The sequence below is a fragment of the Pteropus alecto genome, unplaced genomic scaffold, assembly GCF_000325575.1.
Source record: "Pteropus alecto unplaced genomic scaffold, ASM32557v1 scaffold61, whole genome shotgun sequence".
NCBI lineage: Eukaryota > Metazoa > Chordata > Mammalia > Chiroptera > Pteropodidae > Pteropus > Pteropus alecto.
The window spans coordinates 4116045-4138120 of NW_006434835.1; the positions used below are offsets into that span (position 1 = coordinate 4116045).

The window sequence follows — 22076 nt, forward strand, 5'->3', positions numbered from 1 at the left end:
GAACCGAATGCACCTTCCTGTCCGTAACTATCCCTGCCCTCTCTCACGGCGATGAGACTTGTAAGAGGTGGTCAGCCTGGAGACACAAAGTCGTTGACGGACGAAATCTGAATATACCCGATATCGAGTCTGAGATCCAACCCAGTGTGAAAAGAAATTTTTCAATTCGCACTGAGTAATAGCATGAAGACAAAAGCGCTGTGTGGGTGTAGAACACAGGGCCACGTGGCGGAGAAGCGATAACCTGAGAGCTTCTGCAAACGGGCGCACACCTCTCATTCACTCCTTGCTTCCCGGTCACTTAGGAAGCAGGGCCAGCCTTCGCCTCGAGCCCCGTACTTGGGAGAAACACACGAGCCCGCCTTGGACTGTCTCCTAGACTTTTTGCTTGGCCTCGTTTGCATGGGACCCTTAGATTCTGTCAGATCAAACCCAGCAGACACTTCGCCTACACAAGGTCTCATAGCCTTTCTTGACGAAGCAGTATCTCAGCAGCTCCGGGCACCCAGCAGTTCAAAAGGAGGCGCAGGCCGCCTGGGTTTGAATTCTAGTCCCGCGCCCGCCGCCCCGGGATCTTGGCCAAACTACTCAGCCTCTGAGTCTCAGTTTCCTCGTCTGTTTAAGGGCGAGGATAACAGCACCGACCCCGTACGCTCACTGTGAGGGCTGACACAGTAACTGCGCAGGTGCTCACAGGGGTGCTGGCAGACGAGAGGTGTGATCGAGTGTTAGCTATGGCTACGTTTCACGGCTGGAGTCGTAGCGGGAAAGAGGTGACGTCTGCAGTCGGCCCTTAAAGAGGAGGAAGATTTCAACTGGCCCTGATCAGGATGAGGGAAGGAAAGCAGGAGAGGAAAAGCGAACACTGTGAATTTGCTGGAACAAAAGGCAGAGGTAGGGAAGAAGCTTGGAAAATCAGGCCGGCTCATCGAACGTTCTGCGTGACTGTACAGCGTCATCCTCACAAAGCAGCTCAGCACAGTTTCTTAAGCGGCCTCATGACTGCCCGCCTACAAGGCATCACTCCTAGGTACCGGGTGAAGCCGTTTCCCGTGAAAAAAAGATTTTAAAGAAGTAGATGGGTACATTCAAAACTGGACATTAGCGGCCTTAACTCAACAGGCTAACCGAGGCGCAGGCTGCGGACGCGGCTCGCGACCTTACATTTGGAGATGGCTCCGTCCTCTCGCCATGCAGCCCCTCTTTGCCATTTTCGCCCGACTGCGTCGCGTGGAAGGATCGGCCCTCGATGAAAGTGATGTAGTCTTTGTAGGAGCAGAGGGGGCCCGCCAGGACCCCCATGAAGTTGCAGTTGTAGCTGAGATACTCCAGGAGGCTGGGCATGCGCCTGCGAGGGAAACACAGCGAACTTGAGAGACGTGACGGCCGCTCTGCAGCAGCTCGACGGGAAGGATCCCCTGCCTCACCGCGCCTGCCCTTCCCAAAACACAACGCGCTTGAACTTCCGTTTGCATCCAGACGACAAGAGTTTTCAAAGATCAGGACGCAGGAATGCGCAACGGTATTTATGGATAAGAGTCTCTCTACAGAGCTTTATGTGCAGCTATGAAGAGTTTCTACTTAATTTCTCACAGGGAAACACACCCAAGGTGGACAAGGCACAAAGAATCACCTCTTCCTAGTCACTCATTTAACAAATCTATGTGTGAGCCAACTATGCGCCCACGTGCGCCGGAGTCTAGCGATTCTGCAGCTAGAAAAACAGAAATTCTGCATTCACAGAACATACCTAACGGCTGCATAAAATCGATAATAAAAAAAGTATAGAATATCTTCAGAGATGCTAAGTGCTCCAAAGAAAAGGGGGTGTTTTATATCATGAAGCCAGAGAAGGCCTCCCGGGTGAGGCAGCTTTGAGCAGAGACCAGAAGGAAGTGAGCGAAGGAGCCGTGTGAACACCCAGAGCAAGGAATCCAGGCAGCAGGAACGACCAGAACCGGGCTGGGGACGGGGCATCGGCAGCAGGGCGGCTGGTGCGGCCGGACTGGACGGAACCAGGGCAAGGAGGCAGGGGGGCGGGGGAGGGAGCCGGGGTGCGATCACAGGGGGCCTGTCTTACCCGCCACGTGGGAACTTCGGGTTTTTTCTGAATGCGACGAAAAACTACAGGACTGTTTCAAAATACTTAGGTTTTGAACAAACTGCTCTAGTCCCTGGGTGTGCGGACTGGGGAAAGGTGGGAATAGGAAGGCCGGTGAGGAGGCGCCGGGATCTCCAGGCAGGAGGTGACGGAGGCTCGGACCGGGGCGGGGGCAGGGTGCGCAGACAGCATCCGGACATGTTCTGGCAGTACAGCCACCGAGTTTGCTGACGGACTGGGTGTGGGTGTCAGAGAGAAAGGAATCAAGGACGTCTCCCAACATTTCCGACTCGATTGCCTCGAGGGCCGACAAATGGCACACGGTACCTAAAGTTTACCAGGCATTGTCAGCGCAGGGAACCAGGCGAAAATGGTTAGTGTCACAGGAGACAGTGCGGGTAACCGGGTGAAAATGGTTAGTGACAGAGGAGAATCTGCAGACTGTACACACTACCATGTAAGTAAATTATTAGTAGTGGAAGTTTTTATTTATTTTTGAAAACCAGCTCCATTTATCAAGTCTGCTGTCCACTGGCAACTATAAGCTATCACAAACAGAAGAACAACTACACCTGGGAGCCGTCAGCAGCTTCTCTAACCTGTTACAATCCCTACTTCCTCTTCCTCTCGTGAAGCAGCACAGATGCGCTGTGTGGCCCAGACGCGTGTTTATGCGAAACGGTTGGGGAGGGAGCAGCACCTCCTGTGCACCTGACACTCGTGGGGTCACCACGCAGCCCGACGCCTTCTCCGATTCGTTTAGAATTATTTTTCTACACTAAAAAGTGTTTTGAACTTTAAGTATTTTCTCTTTAGGACTCAAAATTGATGAGAGAAGAATGTTTCGGGTAGATTTTCTCGTGTGGTTCCTGCCACTGAATGCTGAAACGAAATGCTTTCCCACTGGCTCGAACGCCGGGACGTGCCCTGCGGTCGGTCACAAAGGGACCTCTTGTGCGCCAACAACAAGTTCTATTTTCAACACCAATTATTTCAGGCCCCAAAACAATGGCAGCTTCTGTGAGTGCAGCTCAGCCTTCCCAAGGCAAACTATGTATCGCAATCGCAAGGACAGGAGATAACTCCGAACCATGAAATTTGCTGAAGTAATCTTCGCCTCAACTGTCATATCAAAGGACAAGTCTTTTAGGGGCTGCGGTAGGTGACTAGAGTATACGTGATTAAAATGAAAGCCAAATATAATTATAATACTTCACTTATGACATTAAATGAAAATTTGTTCTTTCGATCCTTAATTTTTATTTGGTGTCAACTATGCATGGGCCTAGGTTAGGGCTTCTCAATCTCGGCATCACTGACACATTTTGACAAGAATTCCTGGCTCTGGGGGACTGTCCTGTGCACATAGGACGTTTGGCAACAACCCTGGCCTCAATCCATTAGATGTCAATAGAGCCATTCCTCCCCATTTGTGACAACCAAAAGTGGCTCCAGACATTGTCACATGCATCCTGGGAGCACGATTGTCCCCGGTGGTGACCTGTTATTTAGGTAATGGGGATGCAATGATAGACAAGACAAAGTTCTGTCTTCACGGAGCTTACATTTGGGTAGAGAGAGGGACAATCAAAATGAACAAACACGTACCAGTGGACAGTAAGACACAGAATGAAGAAAAATAAAGCAGGCCGAGGGCTAGCGTGTAACAGCGGGGACGGAAGAGGCGTTCCAGATGCAGACGCCTGTGTAGTTACAGGTGGACCGGGCGACGGACAGCAGAAGCCACCAGCTCCTGCCAGCCTCGTATGAGGTGCTCAGAAGTTTGGTACTTTATTCTCAATTCTCAAAGGAGCCACTGGAGGGTTTTCATCAGCGGAGGGGAATAATATAACCCAGTACGCATTAAAATGGTCTCTGGCTACTGGGTGGAAAGCAGACTGTGGACAGCAGGGCGGGACAATGGAGCCCGGTTAGGACGCGATCACCGGAGACCATGCCGAAAACGAGGCTGGGCTGGGCTCTCATGGGACCGGTAAGACGCGGGTCACGTAAGAGATGGTCAGATGTCAAGGTCAGACCGGAGACAGGTTTCACAGGAAGAGCCGACCTACTGAAGCGGACTTGTGGTAAGGAAAACGGAGTTTGCCTAAGTTTACACCCTAAGTCACTAGTGACAAACGGCGCCACTATCGGCTAAGTGGGCGACAATGGGGTCACTAGTGACAAACGGCGCCACTATCAGCTAAGTGGGTGACGAGGGGGAAGAACGAACGGGCTGGGGAGAGGGGAGAGAGGAAGCAGGAGTCCGAGGTTAACGTGTTCTCTTTGAGGCGCCAATTCACCGTCCTGGCCCCAGGGCTGAAGTGGCAGTTGGTTATGTGAGGCCGGAGCTCAGGGGACAGGGCGGCGTGGGAATATGAAGCCCGGAGACCTCAGATACGTAGACGGCAGCATCCGCGTGTGATCACCTGGAGAAGACGTGGGGGTCCCCCGGCCGTGCCAGGAAGCACGCGAAGGGTTCGTGGTAAGAGAAGGGGGGCATTCAGCAAAGATGGCGGGGAGAGACGGCCAGCGGGGCGGGAGGAGAATCACAAGACGCAGTGTCCTGGAAGGCAGGTGAGAAGCTCTTTCAAGGACCAAGTGACCAGCTGGGTCAACTGCTGCTGAAGGTCGAGCAACGTGCAAACTGAGGCTGGCACTGAATAAGGGCAACCTTGAAAGGATGCTATCAGACCGGAGTGGGGACAGAAACCTAACTGCAGTGGGGGGAGGAGAGAAGGGGAGATGAGGAAGTGGGGGACATGTGGATTATGGACAATTAATACTTGGCTCTGGAAAGAGGATGCTGTTTGGTACAGATACGGGCCGTGAGCCAGATTTGTTTTTTGCAGAATGAAGTAGAGTTGCCTTTACTTCTTCCAAAAATAAACTCTGCTACCGTCTTGAGCATGAAGGAGGAGTGTTGGAGGTTCGAGGAGAAAGAACATATGATCTCACAAGAGAGTGAGAAAAGTGAGTGGACTCAGGAAATGCAGTAGAAGCATCAGCAACACTAAGGGCCATCGTTTTAAATTTGGGGTAACAAACTCAAAATGAGTCCCATCGGCAAGACTGGATGTCTTTCCGCTCTGCTTTCTTCCACGGTTCAGGTAGGCAGGGAGCTGAATTAACTAGGTCTGGGGTTTTGCCAGGTAGGAGGTGAGAGGCCGAGGGGAAATGGGCGCTGAGCTTCTACTGAGTGGTCACTGGGATGGACCACGGAGGCATAAAGATTAGAGAACTGAGATCAAATTAACCTCTCCTCAGCTCAGGATGTTCAGGCGTGTATTTCCTGACATATACTGACTACGGAGAATGCCTATAGAACAATTTTAAAGAAAATATAAGAAGATCCCCAAGACAGGCTACCTGGGATCAAAGGTGAACACTTAGGGGTGAGGTCTGTCTACTATCACAAGCTTAATCTCATTCTCTTGACAGCCATGCATTTATTAGTTCTAGATTTTCAGGAAACAAGGTGCTTCATAAGACATTTTTCTTTAAATAAAATGTGTATTTGATCTCTAATTATACTGGATTAAGGTAGATCCCGCCAAGACAGTAAGCTATTCCTTAGGTTAGTCAACAGAGCACCTATAATAAATGAAGCAGAAGCCTAACTCAGAATGAATTCCACAAATAATAATGAGAATGTCTTACTACTTCTTCGTTATTTGAAAACCCGTCATCGAGTTATTGGTCTCCAAATGGTAGCTGCAATTATTACTCTTAATCACTCTACGACAGACATGAAGACTGTGATCTTCCTGTCGTCAGGGAACTCAGAGCCTTAGAGGAGACAGAAAGCTTGGCAGATAGTCTCACGGTGCACAGGAGGTACGTACTGTATGATGATAAATTCAAGGCGCCATGGGAGCCTTACAAGGGATGCCTCGCCTAGTCTAGCAAAATTTGGTATCAGGGAGGTGTGCAAAGGGAGAAGGGTTTGGTTTTCACGAAGAACCTCTAGAAGGACGAGCTTTGGCCATGAGCGATGTGTGTCTCAGGCAGGGACAGTGTGAACCATAGCAGGATACAGTTAGAAGGTACGTACCTTACTGCTAACTCTCTCTGTGATGGGGTCAGTTCTTCGTCCTGTCGAAACATTCCTGAGAAATAAAAATCGGTACTCCTATCAATTATGGTTTATTATCAGTTACGATGTCTCCAAAGAAAAGAATGGCATTTTTCCCCATTCACAGTTTCGTCACTTTCTCATTGGCAATTCACGCTGTGATCCCAAAGTTGTTGTCATGTTTGCTAAGATCGGTCCCTTTCTTTCTCATCGCCACACAGGCTCGACCTCGTCGAAGGACCGTCGTGAAACCCAACACGTCGACGTCTGCGTAAGACAACAGCCACCATGCAATCCAACGTGTCTAGGTCTGTGTGAGATGAACAGCACACACCAGCGAATAATATGACTCCTCTAGAGGAAATCGTCAAGTTTAAAAATTCCTAAAAGCTGGCATTTTTAACAGTAAATGCTATGACTTTTCAAAAAAGGGGCATTAAGTTTTTCTATTATTGGGTGATTTAAATGACTAACATCAGTGCTACGGAAGGAAAGATTTCCTCCTACGTGACTCTAATAAACGAGAGCTGTACACTTCCACCTTCTTCAGCCGTTTACCTCAACCGCCCCCCAAAATGAGAGGACATTATGATTACACATCAACTTCCTAGATCCTAACCCAATTTGAAGACTAAAAGAGGACTGGATTAAGAAGCAAACACGCTTAAGAATATTTGTAGGTCTTCCCGAGCAGATGGCACAGAATCTCATCCATGGGCTAAAAAACTCATCCATGAAGCACCCTTGGCTACTGCAAATGCCTGTGCTAACGGGGTCTAACGGCGTGCTAACGGGGTGCTCCTTCAGACTTTGAATGAACCACAGACCGACTCTTTTGCCCAGAGTCCTGACTGTTAGCATTTCCTCTGGCAAGGTGTCCATTCACTGAAGATGCAAAATATGAATATTTGTAAATAAAAGATATATAAATACTTACACTAAGAATATGTGTGTGTGTGTAAGAGACAAGGGCCAAGCGAAAAAATCTTAATAAAAATGGAACACAGAAATGAAGCAGGAATTAATAAAACTTGATTTAGACCCGATGTCTATTCTAAACTGTCACTGATATGGGTCATATGACTGAATCACACTATTTTACTTTGCTTTTGTCACTGAATTGAATGCAAAATTAAGATAAAATCCTGAAGAAAAACAAACACACTTTAATAACTCTATGCATACTTATTTATTTTCCCGTCTGACCTCATCTCTACCCTTCCTCTAATAAAGAACAAAAAGTTATGATAATCTCTCAAGCAAAAGATTGTTTGAATATAATTTCTTTCAGTGATGACAAGTTAATTTCTCATTCTTACCATCATGAATTTCATAAGCCAAACTAGTGATCTTCTGGGTAATTATCATCATTGGGCTGTGACAAAACAAAAAACAAATATTTTAAAAGAGTGTATTTAAAATAATACTTTCTATGGAATAAAAGTTTATTTTGCTTATATGACTACAAACTCCTGAAGTTTTTTAACATTCAAAAATAACCTCCAAGGGATTTCGAAGAGATAACTCGGGGGCCGCGTGTCTGTTCCTAGGGGTAGGGTGTGGGGAGAACCTGCGCATCGCTTTACAAAGCAACATGGAGCAGCTCATCCTGAAAAGCCATCATGGGCGAGGGTGCAGCCCCACCGCCTCATCCTGCTTCATGCAGGGGACACCAGGTGGGGAGAGGGCAGGGGACAGGGCCACGCAGGCGTCAGACCTGCGGACGACCGTGGACAGGCCAGCTGCCCTGTGCCGCAGGGCTCAGCCGAAAGGTGGAGAGTAAGCTGCCTGAGGAAGGGGGCGCGGGGGGCGTATTAAGGGAGCGTGGGTGAGAAATGTGAAACGGAGCCAAATGGGGGGAAAGAAAAAGGCGGCTGTCCACCTCCCCACTCCCGGAGCCAGGCGCCCAGGGCTTAACGGCCTGTCACGGACGCCCTCGCCCTGGAGGCAGCCACCTCGGGCCGGCAAACCGTGGCACACGCTGAAGGAAAGAAGACTTTAAAATCATGATATGGGGAAAAAAGTGGCAATATTCTTTAACATATTTTATAATCTCTGACCGAATGGACGACTTGAAAAAGAAAAAAGAAAAATGAACCCGCAGAAGAAAACTACCTGGCTCCATTCCGCCCTTCAGCTCTCACGTCGGCTTTCGGACGGCAGCATTAAGGAGCAGTTAACCAGAGTTACTCATTTATAGCTTTGGAATTTCAACAGAAGCAGGACACAGCGTTTCTCCTGCAGGGAGAAGGAGCACTCTCTGGGCTTGGAGTATGTGCAGCCTGCAACCGGCCCTCCGCTCAGAGCCCAAGACTGCTCAGTGTCCCCGCCACCTTCGGCAAAGCGCCAGCATCTTTAAAACCTTGCAGGACATGTGGTCCTGTCCAAAACATCCACACGGACACGCGTTCCATGGCAAAAGGTCCCCGAAAACTGTTACTTGCTACCTGATCCTGTCCAAAACGTCCATGGGGACATTTGGTCCACGCTGATCCACCTGCCTCTCGCCATGTGCCATGACCAGCTAGGCTACAGAGCAAGTGGGGTTACTGTTGGCCACACGACCACAACTCAGTTATTGGTCCGATAAAACATAATAGTATTTTGATGCATTGATGCTGCATACCAGAAGTAGAAATAAGCATTATGGGCTATCTAACCCAGGGACGTTTTCTAAGTGTAGGCATTTCTGACAGGACCATATACCAAGGACCTTTTGGTGTGGGCCAAATGTCTCATGGACGTTTTGAATCAAATGTCACGAACCCTTTAAACACAGAAGGAAAGGAGCTGGTTTCTCACAATGTCAGCACTGTCAAAGGGTTTGTTTTAAACGTTCACTGGCAATGACCTCACAGCTCGTTCTCCTCACCTTAGCACTGCCAAAGGGTTTGTTTTAAACGTTCCCACCACTGGCAATGACCTCACAGCTCGTTCTCCTCACCTACAAGGCAAGACCTCATGAAAAACTGTCAGATGACGGTCACTCTAAAACCCCAAGTACTAAGGGAGGAGAACCCCTTGGGCTCCCTCATGGTGAGTGCTACGTCCACCCCGCTCACTCTCCAGAAGTCACTTCTCAGCCAGCCCAGCCCGGCCGCTCTCACCAGCCCCCAGCTGCTGGTCAGCTTTGCCAGGTGTTTTACGTGCCTTCGAGGATTATAAAAATGCCCTAAAGTTCCATTTCTCTGGGAGAAAGAAATCGTTTTCTCACCCTGCCTTAAATCTCCTTAGTTCACCGATGAATTATAAAACACCCTTCAGTTCTAAATTCTAATTCACATGTCACCTTAAAACATAATAATTGTTCTATTTATTCCGTTGACTCGGTGACACACTAAACTGTTAGGTACATACGTAAGATGCTCTGAAAACGCAGCAGGGGCTACGTGAGAGCGCGCCCCCTTCCCGAAAATGCAGCAAGGGCTGCGTGAGAGCGCACCCCCTTCCCCCACACAGCAGGGGCTACGTGAGAGCGCGCCCCCTTCCCCCACGCAGCAGGGGCTACGTGAGAGCGCGCTCTCGTGGCACCCACGGTGTCCGGCCCCCTTCGCCCATGCGGTTCCCATTCTGCCGGCTGTGGCAGGTGCAGGGTCTCTCACGAGGGTGAGTGGGAGACAGAGGAGTGATGGGGAAGTTGGGACACACCCCAACTCATGGCCGCGGACCCAGGGTGAAGACCACCGACCGCACTGTGCACCATTCGCAAGGAGACTAACTGCACTAGGTTTTCCTAACGGCACATTTCCTTCGTAAAAACCCGTTTCGGTGACAATCGGAGTGACTCACACAATTATTTCACTTAGACCTTTACTGGCATTTTAATTACCTGTTGACTTTGCATCTAGTGGAGCCTCCAATACCTGATCACTTCCGGGGTCCCAGGAAGTCTGAGGTAACCTGAAAGCTCTCCCTGTGTCCCCAGGGGTTGGGGGGAGCAGACAGCTACGGCACCTTCTCTGAGTGACAGGATGGAGCCACCGCGCCTTCTAAACAGTGACGACGTCACTGCATTCAGGTGGAACTCCAGACGTCTCCCCCATGGCACTCTGCCAGGAATGGGCATATGACTGTCCGAAATAAATACTTTGATGGAATGGTTTCTGGTAATATTAAAAAAGATACCCATCTGATGTAAAACACTAGAAGACTTGTCAAAAAAAAAAAAAAAGAAAGATGCAAAAGTTTAAAAAATTTACATGCCTTCTTTTTCTCTGCAAAGAATAACAGGATTTAGTTCCATCGCAGTCAAACCTGACTGTAGTTAAACATTATTAGAGAACGAAGGAGAAAAATCAAACCGCCTTCTTCGCTGCTGCAATATCTCACTGCTTAACTCTAATGATGTTTGTCTATTCATGCTCCGAAGCAGCTACAAGCACCTACTAGGTAAAAGGTCCGCTCGCCGCCAGGGGGTAAGTTAAATGACGACAGAGGCAAACCACTGACTGCCCACACCGGCCATCTCTAAGTACACCAGTCTCTTTCCTCCATAAACCAAAAATCCCCTGAAGCCAAATAAACCCCACACACCTAACGCTGAATGAATACGCGGTGAGATGCCATAGAAAAGGCCATCGGTTTCTCAGCCACCCATTCATCCATTCACTTTACTCCCTCGTTCAGAAAACGAGTGTTTGATAAGCACCTTCAGTGCACCAGATGCGGGAGGTACAGCCGTGCACGAGTGTCATGAAATTTACATGGCGCCAGCGAGATGGATGATACATGAATCAATGGGTGAATCTACCTGTGCCAGATGCTGCTGGGCGCCGAGCAGGAGAACGAAGCGGGTCGAGGAAGAGGGAGTGCCAGGATATGAGTAAGAGAGCGAGACAGCAAACGGGTCACAGGTGTGCCAAATGCACAAAGTGCCTGGCAGAACGAAACAGAGCAGTGCGGAGAAGCCGTGCCAGGAGACGGGAGAGAACTGGCCACACCCAGAAGGTGACCTTTACACAGAGAACGCGAGTCAGGGAGCAAGCCATGTGGAGGTCGGGGCTAAGCATGCTCCAGGAAGTCTACGGCCATGCCGCCCTGAACACGCCCGATCCCGTCTGATCTCGGAAGCTAAGCAGGGTTGGGCCTGGTTAGTACTTGGATGGGAGACCACCTAGGAAGACCGGGTGCTGTAGGTGTAAAAAATGAATAAATAAGGGATTGCAAGCTGACAAGGTCCTTGCAATCTGTGAGGTCGACCAAGGGTTGCCTCGAAAAAAAAAAAGAGAGAGAGAGAGAGAGAGAGAGAGAGAGAGAGAGAGAGAGAGAGAGAATGCTCCAGGAAGAGAGAAAAGTCAGTCCAACAGCCCTTGGGCAGAAGTGTGATGGCATGTTGGACGTGACTGGGGCAGGTGGGTGAGGAGGAAAGGGACAGGAACAGACAGGTAGCAGGAGGGCAGATCCAGCAGGGCTTTGTAGGGTGTCATGGGGGCAGTGGAGGGTTTTAGGCAGAGAAGCGCCCTGATTTTAAATGCACATATTCTGGCTCTGGGGTGAAAGCCTGTGGTGGGCCGGGGGGTTGGGATGAGCAGGCAGGAAGGGATGGTGGCTCAGATGGGTGACGCCACACGCAGGCTGAAGCGTGGTCTAGCTTTACCTGAAGGTAAAGCCAACAGGATTTGACGATGATCTGATGATGGAGTCAATGCGGGGTTTGAGACCTAACGCCACCAAGGTTTTTGACCAGGACACGAACCAGGGGGACAGAGCTGCCTGAGGAGGAGCAGGAGTTGCAGGGAGGGGAGATCAGGGACCGGGGGGGCGGGGTGAGGGGAATGGGCAGCTGACACGCGAGTCGCAAAGCGCCAATCCTGACCCCGCTACTCACAACCGTGGAAGGCCAGGGAGCCACCTCACTCCCCCACCAGAAATGACCATCTGTGAGGCGGGGATACTAATGCCACTGCACAGGTCAAACAGAGGGCGATACGACAGGCACCCTGAGCAGCATCTGAGACAGCAGGTGCTTAACGAAGCCTTCACCGATAAACGCTGGAGCTGCTACGAAACGCAAGGCACTCGAAAGGATACAGTGATGCACTGCAGTCTCGAAGAAGCCCTCTCCCTAACGCGGCAGACCGACAGGTATGTGAATGACTATAGGAACAGAGCCAAGGGCCCAATGAGCTCTCTGAAGAAAGGCGCAGACAGATGAGAGAGAAGCTCAATCTGAGAAAATGAGGGGAGAACACGTCAGCTAGGAGGCGTCTCGCCCGGGGATCGGAGCAGGGAGGGGTGGTCCGAGCAGAGAGAACAGGGCGGGCAGGCGTGAAAGCGGTTACGTCCGGCTGAGGAAGAGAGAACGGAGAAACAGGGCTGAGAGGCCGGGCAGGGCGACTCCGTGGAGGACAGATTTTAGGGTCTTAAGCAAACACATTAGATTCTGGTAAATATCATACCACACCGCTCTGGGGCAAGGCTGGTGGGGGAGGGGGACAGACAAACGAAGCCATGTGACAGACCCACGCCTGTTTCCTCTGGGCCACTTAAACGACCTTGGCAGCGGCTGAACAGAACGTGTCCTCTAACCGAATGTAGGTCAAGGCGCCGGGGACCTCCCACGGGATGAAACAGGATAAGTGGGACACTGGGGTTTAGCGGCTGAATAATTTACATCGTCCCTACTTACGACATTGTTACTGGACTCAATGGGGCAGGAGGACGGGGAGCAGCCAGGCCACATGTCACAGAGCACAGAGAGAGGCCTAAGCAAGGCTTTCTAACAGGGGTGACCGTGGCAATCACACCCGGGGCTTTTAGACCAAATGGCCTATCCCTTCTTGTGCTTGACAGGACTGTCACCTACAAAAGCACTGGCCACTTTTATTCATTCGACGAATATTTATTTAAGCTCTGGGTACATGCAATGCAGAGGATTTCTGTACAGAAGATAGTGAAAGAGAATTGCATGGAAATATGTTCTCAAGTGCCTTATAAGCCGCTGATGTTTTGCTGTAATGTAAAATATTTGTTTACATTTACATTAGACTTTCATTTAATGAATGACAGACATTGGGATATAAAAATAAGTGGTTACTAGACTCAGTGTGGTGATCGCATTGTAAGGTGTGTAAATGTTGAATGACTATATTGTATTATATTATGCTAAAGTTCAATGAAAAACGATGGGGAAAAAAAAAGCACTTGGCACTGAACAAAGGTACAAAACATGCTCGATACACCTTAGCTTAATGAACACATGGGAGTAACCGGGAAGGAAGCATCAGCCGAGTGTCTAATAATACCTGGTTAGCTTTAAATACGTTCTTAATTTGAGCGGAAAATTGTGTCACATACACCTTTTTTGGTGGATGCATTAAGCTATCCCTCTGGCACCACAAAAGTCAACATATACTGATCAGAACTCATTACCTTCGTGCCCCAAAGCCTGTTCTTGCTTCTTCCATCTACAAGTCGCTAATCGACACAGGAGGCAGGCATTCTGCCTCAAGGTCGCTGAGTAGTAGAGAGGGGCTTCCCCACTGATCGATAATCCCACCATCTCTATTCTATCCATCTTCTTCTCACATGCATGGACCTCTTTCTTTACGCTGGCTTCCTTGATTTGTCCATTCCTGTGTCATTTCCATCATATTTAAATGACTGCCGCTTTACAAAGGTCTGTTTTTATATTGAATTTGCTTCTCTCGAGCACTTCGAGTTGTCTAATTTCCCTCAAAATCCCAACTTGAACTGCATTACACCTGCAGATTAACTTGAGAGGAATCCTCATCTTTACAATAGTGAATTTTACTATCTGAGTAAACGAGATATTTTTCGTTAGTCTTCTTTTATATCCTACGGTAGTTTTATAGTTTTTTACGGAGATCTCATACATTTCTTTTTACATGTATTCCTAGGTATTTCACAGTTTTTATTGCTTTTGAAGCTAGGATCCTTTTTCTATTATATTTTCTAATAGATTATTGTTGACGTAAAGGAAAGCTGTTTAATTACTTCGTACTCATCTTTATATTTTCGGAAAGCTAACCACCTCAGTAGCTTTTTGACCTTTCTACAAAAACAAATTTCTGTTACCGGGCAAGTCTCCTTCATCTAATTAATATTTTAAATGCATCCTGATCCTAACCACACACACACACAGAGATTTTTCCACTAAGACTGCCCCATGAAAAAGAGCTCCCAGGTGATCCCTAGGGAGGGACCTGCCTTCGCTCCCTGGGCTTCGGCTTGCAGGCAAGAGGGCCACTGACCGCCTAGCACGAAGGCTGGGTGGCTCTACTCATTCTCCCTTCTCAAATACTGCTAATTGTCTATCTAGTTTTCTTAGTGTGTTTAATCAGTTTTGTTTTGGCTTGATTTCGTTCGTTCCTTTGAGTGCAACCTCCTTTCATCCAAGTCTATTTTTAAAATCTGTTTAATAAAAGTAAAATTCGTTTTAATCTCGTTGAGGAGAAAAAGGAATTCCAGAAAGAAATCTGAAATTCTCTTGTTTTGCAGCAGTGACTTTTCTCTAAGCCAACACCCCTTTGGTCCATCTTTACTCTTGCACGATTTTTTTTTATAAGTGCCATTATTTGTTTTCATTTTTTCCACTTTAGCTTTCCTTAAATTGGATTCACTGGTCATTATTTATCCTGTCCAGCGGACTCGGGGCTGACTGACATAAAAGCGGCGTCTGTGTCTTGTTCAACAGAGAAATCTGCCAGGCTTGGTTGGCATAAAGAATATGGAGGTTTATCTTCCATGTCCCCACTTGGCACCAGGTGGTTAGCAGATGTCCCTTGACAAAGATGGCGAGCAAGTTAGTCCTTAAGGACTTGGTCCACACTCATCTCATAGCAGGCCTTCGATCAGCTTTGTGACAGGCAGAGCATCACGGAGGGATTAAATCCCCTTTGAAGGAACAGAAGCCAGAGTATTTCCACTAGTCAGCTGAACAGTAAATCTAAGAATGTAGAACATTCCATGTAAGTGAAATACAGGCTCAAGTGTCCGCTCTAGGAATTCAGACTGATAAAGCTACTCCAAGGACCTCTGGGTCACAGAAAGTCCCATGCGGAGCTAGGAAGCAAGAACAGGTGACCAGGTCTTACAGAGAAGCTGGTGAATGACTGTACAAAAGGGACTCAGGAAAACAAAGAAAGGAAGAAGAGGCAGCGAGGATGCAGGCTCAAGGGAGGCTGATGTGGACGACTGCAGAAATCAAAACTAGAAAATGCTTTCAATATCGGAATGCGGTATCACAAATTTAATTACTGTGTATTGAGAAATTTTAAAAGTCACCATAAAAGATTATTTTTGTGGCTCATATAACACTCTAAGAGACTACTTTACAAGAAGAAACATTCTAAAATCATAAGTAATTTTCAACTAAAATGTTTACTAATAGTTTTAATTTGAACTACTAAATGCAACTCTATTTAGTCCTTTAACCAACATGTTAGAATAGAAAAAAACAGGCTCCTAAATCAAAGTTTTCATCTTACCCTGAAAAGTCAGCAGAATATTGTCCATAATCAAAGATATAGACTCTAGTAATTTGGCACACTATGAGGTATCCCAAAGCGAAGACAAAACAGTACCTGGAAAACAAAACCAAGCTGGATTAGTGAAATGAAAGACTCACTTTGTTCAAGAATACATTTTAAAGTAACTTATTATTTGATAAGATTCAAAAATTAAATATTACTAGTTCTATTCCATAAACAGCTTTCTTTAATAAACTACAAAAACTTTTTATTAGTTTCTGCTTCAGTTTACTTGAATTTTGTACCATCTGTAACGGTAAATGATTTCAATTCCTTCCTTCGTTCATTATTGTCTTTTGAACGACCTCCATACATATATCTGAAAGTCATGCTCATAAGCATAAAACTGTGAGTGTTGGTATCTGTTCTAACCATTCCTCCTTCTTCCTCAAAAACAAAAGTTAGCACAAAAATATTTGGCTAAAATATAAATTAAACAAATTCTTAACAAGATTTTTTAAACTTGTCTGCAATAGTTTAACGAGCATACGCCCTGAGTGTGAATCAGGTAGCATTTGTTCACACTTCATAGGCACAGACATTTAATGATTTTTCACAATCTTAAAATGCTTGGGAGAGAGTTACAATAATTAAAATCATAGTATGGGGGAAAATTTATATTTCAACAGAAGAGAACAGAAACCCAGAAACAGACTCTAGAGTATATAACACTGCAGAAAATGAAAGCTGCAGTGCAAAGCAGCAGGAAGGGACGGGTTCTCACCTGCTCAGTGAGCAATGCGGGCGGGGGAAAGGGTGCTACATACACCTTCATCTACACGATTCTAGACAGAGTCAAGGAATATACACCTAACAGAAAACCAAAGCACATATAAGCTGTGGATAAGCGATCAAATGTTCTCAAGCTGGGGAAAGAAATCTTTCTAAAGAAACCTTTCTAAACATACATATAGATACGTGTGTGTGTCATAAGAAATCAATAGGAAAAAAAAAAACAATATATTTTGAAGAGGAATTTTCACTCAAAAGGCTAACCTTATAATCAGCTCTTTGTGCAGAACAAAGCAGTTCTGTAGATGTGTTTGCCGTATAGGCCAAAAGGCAGAGTGACCTCGAAATCCACTAAAGACTCATCCTCCCTTTTGCTTGTTCTGTCTAAATGACAAATATAACTAACTGCAACCCGTAGCAACTCTCCTGCTCTGTAACTGCCTGAGAACAAATTAACCAATCGGCCCATGCCGACTGGCCAGATGAAACTGTGCAGATAAGCCCTATAAAAGCTCAGTTGCATCTGAGCTCAGGGCCCAGATCTACAGAGCACCAGCTCTTCTGGGACCGCCGGCGGCGTAATGAACCTGAGTTCTTCAACTCTCCAAGTGCTGCTGGGTTTCTCCCCCGGTCTGATTTTTGCAACATTTCTGCAACATTCCAACTAAATTAAAATCTTAAACTTTCTCATGTAGGCAACTCGGGTGACTTTATGGAGTTCTTTCAAACTTTGCACAAATAGTTAATTCTGATCTACCTGAATTATTCTTGAGCAGAGAAAAATGAAAGAAAGCTTCCTAATTTAAATGATTTACAAAGTTAATAGATTTCTTGATACCTATATTTGATAAAATAGCACATATGCCTATGCACACAAAGTAATGAAAAAACGAACTTAAAATAATTTCTAAAAATCACATGGCAGATTGCATTTTCCAAAGACGGCTGTAACAACATCTCCTGGGTCACGTGCTCTCTACAACCTGACCACCTGCTCACATATCAAGAGGCAGGGTCTGTTTCTCTCCACACTTTGAATCTGGGTTGGCCCTCCAACCGCATTAAGCAGTAATTTACGGCAGATGTAATACTTTGCTATTTCCAGGCATGGACCCTATTAGCCTGGCAGTTTCTACTTCCTGCTTTTTGGAAGCTGGCTGTCAGGAAAGAAGTGTTACTGTCCCGAGGCCACCACACGCGGAGACTCTGGAGAATGAGATGCAGGGGGAGGAGAGAGTGAGACAGAGAGGCGCCAAGCGGTGCCAGGTCCTAAGGTGCGTGAGTGAAGAAGCTGATGTCATATGAAAAAAAGATATCTGCCCAGCTGAACCTTTCCCTGAATTCCCGTCCCACGAAATCATAAGCAAAAGAATATACCACTTTGTTTTAGGCCACTACATTTTGATGTAGTGACGTGATCAGAGCAGAAATCGGTAAGTGAAAATAGGGTGTTACCAAAACAAAACCCTACATCGCAGCACTGGTTTTCGGGCAGGGGAGCAGGTGGGAGCAGGAACGGTCCTGGGGAGATGGTGAGCGAGGACCGGAGGGGCGGTGGGCAAACCGGAACTGGAGACCAGGGAAAAGGCAGCCCGCGCCACACACCGGCAGAAGCTGGGCAACGCCGTCGCTTGTCTTAATGTGGAAAAAGGAAAACATACCTAATAAAAGCCACAACTGGTTTCTTTCGGATGCACATGACAAGCTATGGACAGGAAGAGATGAACGATAAAAGAAAAATGTCCAGGTTCGGGGCAGAACTTAGGTAAACAGAAAGGGTTCAGGATAGATTTTCTGGTCAGCAAAATACTCAGAGTCAGGGTAACGATGGAGTCAAGGGCGCTCTGGTGACACCTCAGAAAGATGAAGGGCACACTTCTGTAAGACCTCCCAGATTTAAGAAAGAGTTTCTAAGAACGTTAAGGGCGTGCCTCTTAGACCCTGTCTGCTAGACAGGTTTTTAAGAACTGTCTCCGGAGCTCGCTGTCCCCAAACAGGCTTCCCTTTCGCACTTGTGGAACTGCGTATCGAGAGCTGCCACATAACTCTCCTCTCCCTGGATCTGGGTGGGACTTAATAAATTGGTTTGCAAAGAGCGTGCAATGGAAATGGCTTCCTGAAACTTCGAAGCGAGGTCCTAAGAAGGCTTGCAGGCTCCTCCTGGGTTTCTTGGATGGCTTGTCCTGGGCACGTTCTCTCTGAGCCCGGCCATCATGTGTGAGCCGCCTGAGCCCACGTACAAAGGCGACATTCAAGTGCTCTGGTCTCCGGCCAACAGCCTACATCGACCACCCGCTGTAGAGGAAAACCCTCATGGACTGTCAAGCAAACTTTCAAATGGCTGCAGTCCCAACCACATCAGACCCTAAGCAAAAGCTGGCCAGCTGTCCAGTCAACATACAGAACCATGAAAAGTAATAATAAATGTTTGTTAACCCACTAAGTTTGGGGTGGTGTGTCATGCTGCAATAGACAAGCGAAATAATTCCTTAATAAAAGTTTAGCACACTAAAACTCATAGTTGACCTCGGTCAAGTGGAGTTTACTTGATAAATGCAAGTATGATTCAATATAGGAAGACGAGTAATATATATCATTAATGTGTTGAGTCAAAGGAAAAAACAGTTATAGTAGATACATAAAAAGGCAGTTAATAAAACTCAGTAATGTTTCCACGTAACGAAACTCTTAGTAAACTAAGTGAAAAGGATGCTTCCTCAATGTTAAAAAAAAATCTATCAAAACATTCAGTACTTTTCGGCCTTGAAAAACATCAATAATTCCTGGGGGAAGACATGTGAAAATTTTTGAAGTGTTAGTATGGATTAACTTACTTTTAGATGTACTTTGAAAATTCAAATAACATCAAAGTCCACACTCCTCAAATTAACCTCTCAATTCATCATGATAATCCCAGTCAAATCCTAACAACGCTTTTAGTGGAACTCGACTGGCTGATTGTCAAGGTCTTCTGGAAAACTAAACATATAATAAGGAAGACTTGCCCTATCCTAGCAGATAAAATATGCCACGGTGATTTATAATGCAGTGTGCTTTCAAAAATACACCAAAAGATTAACCAGAGGAGAAAGTTCAAAAAGACTCACTGTACAACTGCAATTACTGGAAGCCGGCATGCAAAATTAATGGGAGGAGGATGAACGAGGTAAACGAGGATAAAAGTTAGCTTTCTTTTCCGAAACAAAAAGGTTCCCTATTCACACTACATGCAGAAGGACAAAAATACAGTCAGATTATGAAAAGATCACCTAAGCTGTTTGTTTCTCTTTGATGCTTTTCTGCATCTGTTCTACAGACTGGCTAATATCGACTGATCCATCTTAAGCTCACTAATTCTTTCTTTGGCTATCACAAACCGCTATGTAGCACATCTAGTAAACTTTTCGTTTTGGTTATTTATTGAATTAACTCGAGGACTTTTGTTTGGTTCTTTTTCCTATTTCTTTGTTGATATTCCCTGTTCGTTGAGTCATAGTCATAGCATCTTCTTTTAATTCTTTGAACATATTTATAAAAGCTGCTTTGAAGTCTTTGGTAAATTCAACACCTGGATCCATTTAGAGACAGTTTCAACTGACTGTTTCCCCCCTTACCCCGCCATTTCTCCACAAAAAAAGCTCTAGGGGGTCACTCTGTATCTGCATAGCTCAGTGGTCAGCCAGTGATTAGTTGGAGCTTATGCTCAATAACCTCAGCCAGGAAGGCTTCTGCTTTCTGGTTTGAGAGCTCAGCTGGTGGTCCACCAGTTTTCAGGCCAGCCCCAGCCCTACTCCCCTCCAGGCCCTCCTGGGCTTCCCCTGGGCATGGAGGCAGCCTCCCGTGGGCCAGGGCTGCACAGAGATCTTCTTTAGGGCTCTCCTGTTTCCTTTCTGTTCGATGTACGGCCACGTCCTCGGGATAGGAGAGCTGGAGGCATTGTTAGCTACTTACTGCACAGGTTTGCTGCCGTCCGCTCCAAATCAAGTCAACGGCCTCTGGTGTCACACGCTGTTTCCATGGCCAGCCCTACACTAGGAGGCTTGCTTCGCCAAGGAACGAGGAATGCAGGTGACCCCAGGCGAACATACCGCCGATTCCCACTGTTCTTACTCAAAGGCCAGCAGCTTTTCATGAATAAACGCTTCTCAAATTGTCGTTTTGCTTTTGGTCAATTTCCAGAGCCCTAAAATGGTTCTGACAAGTTCGTCCAGTTTTACGGCTATAAAAGGACGTTCTATCAATTAAAATGGGTTGTTTATTTTTTTGCGAGCTAGTGTGGAAACAGTATTTCCATGGTAGGTAAAGTCCCAGCACAGATCCAGAAAGTCAGAAACGTCTCCACGTCTAGTGAAGTCTCGGCGGCTGGAAGGGGTTGCCAGGCGTCACCGGGAAGAGAGAACGGAGTTGTCACCGGGAAGTCACCTGCTACGCTAACAGACGAATTTGAAACCACCTCTAAATACCACCTTCTTTACCAGCAAAAGACAGCCAGGCTGTCTTCAGGCAAGATTCGGAGGTGTCTCTTTTGTCCCCAGTCACTTTGGAATGGCACCGTCCTCTGTAACCACCTTAGGCTTCTCCCTGGACACGGAGACGCCAGAACACACTCCTAACTCCTTCCTAGAGGCTTCCAGGTCACCTTACGTCCCTCAATAAAATGCCGCTCTCCCGGAGCAGCCGGGGCTCGTGGGTCATCTCTGCCACTTCTCCGGCCAGGCGTTGTCTCGGCTGGAACGGGGGGAGCTCGCGGAGTTCTAACGCAAGTCGTGAGGGATGCTGTTGTTCCCCTACAAAGCCTTATTCACGAATAAAAGGAAAGGAGCTTAGCTGTACTCACTCGACCAGATACAAACAGTGACACAGACCCATGAAGTCACTCGCTTCTTTCCTGTTCTCACTCTGTTTACAGATTACAGAAACGAACCAAACCACCCAGCTATTGTTTAGCTTTTTTACAAAAGCCAACTTCTGCTCCCACACCTGGCTCAGTGACACATCGAAGTCACTTAATTGTTCTTTACAAAGGGAATTTCTGAAAGCAATGCGAATATACGTTAAAATTTTGGGTCTGGGCTGTTGGTATTAAGCAAGATTGTTTTATCATTCAAAATATAGACTTTTATGCTTTATATCAAGATTAAGACCTTTGGATTCTGGTTCAAAACACCATCTGATTAACGGTCCCCGATTCGGCCTTTCCTAGAAAGTCAGCAAATACACAGAAACAAAAATTTAAAACTTTTAGTAATACCAACTACTATATCTGGCAACGTAATGACAAAATTCTGGACAACTGAGACACACGAATATCTGCCAAAAAACAAAAAAAAAACAAAAAAAACGCATCCAGATTTTAGCCCCTTCCAGTTGCTACTAAAACCAGGACTCTGAAGAAAAAATGTTTGGGAAAAGCTTCACTTCACCCCTAGCCTTCCCCAATTCAAAGACCTCGGGCCACCACCAACCCTGGACGAGAAGCCTGTCACCCTCTCTTCTTCAGGGGCTGCATTTTAATTAAGGGTCCTGATCACCCTCCCACCCGCACAGAAGGTCACTCGTCTCTCTTCCATTATACTTCGGGGTGAAAAAATATTTAGGTGGAAAGCAGAAAAAGTAAATAGAGTGATTCAGTTAATTCTGTAAAGGTCTTAAAAGCAAGGGCAGCAAGAAAGACTGT

The 22076-nt window shown here is 46.7% G+C and overlaps 1 protein-coding gene and 1 non-coding gene across 2 annotated transcripts in view; one reads left to right on the forward strand and one right to left on the reverse strand.

Annotated features, from left to right (window-relative positions):
* MBOAT2 (membrane bound O-acyltransferase domain containing 2) overlaps positions 1-22076 on the reverse strand; it is a 49066-nt gene that overhangs the window by 10770 nt on the left and 16220 nt on the right. The window contains exons 3-6 of the mRNA XM_025045734.1: positions 15626-15721; positions 7496-7551; positions 6156-6210; positions 1165-1348 (exon numbers count right to left, since the gene is read on the reverse strand). Of these exons, the coding sequence (XP_024901502.1) occupies positions 1165-1348; positions 6156-6210; positions 7496-7551; positions 15626-15721 (391 nt within the window). The remainder of the gene's footprint in view (positions 1-1164; positions 1349-6155; positions 6211-7495; positions 7552-15625; positions 15722-22076) is intronic.
* LOC112478503 lies at positions 11196-11314 on the forward strand. Its single transcript, XR_003045878.1, has one exon. It is a non-coding gene; the product is annotated as a 5S ribosomal RNA (ribosomal RNA).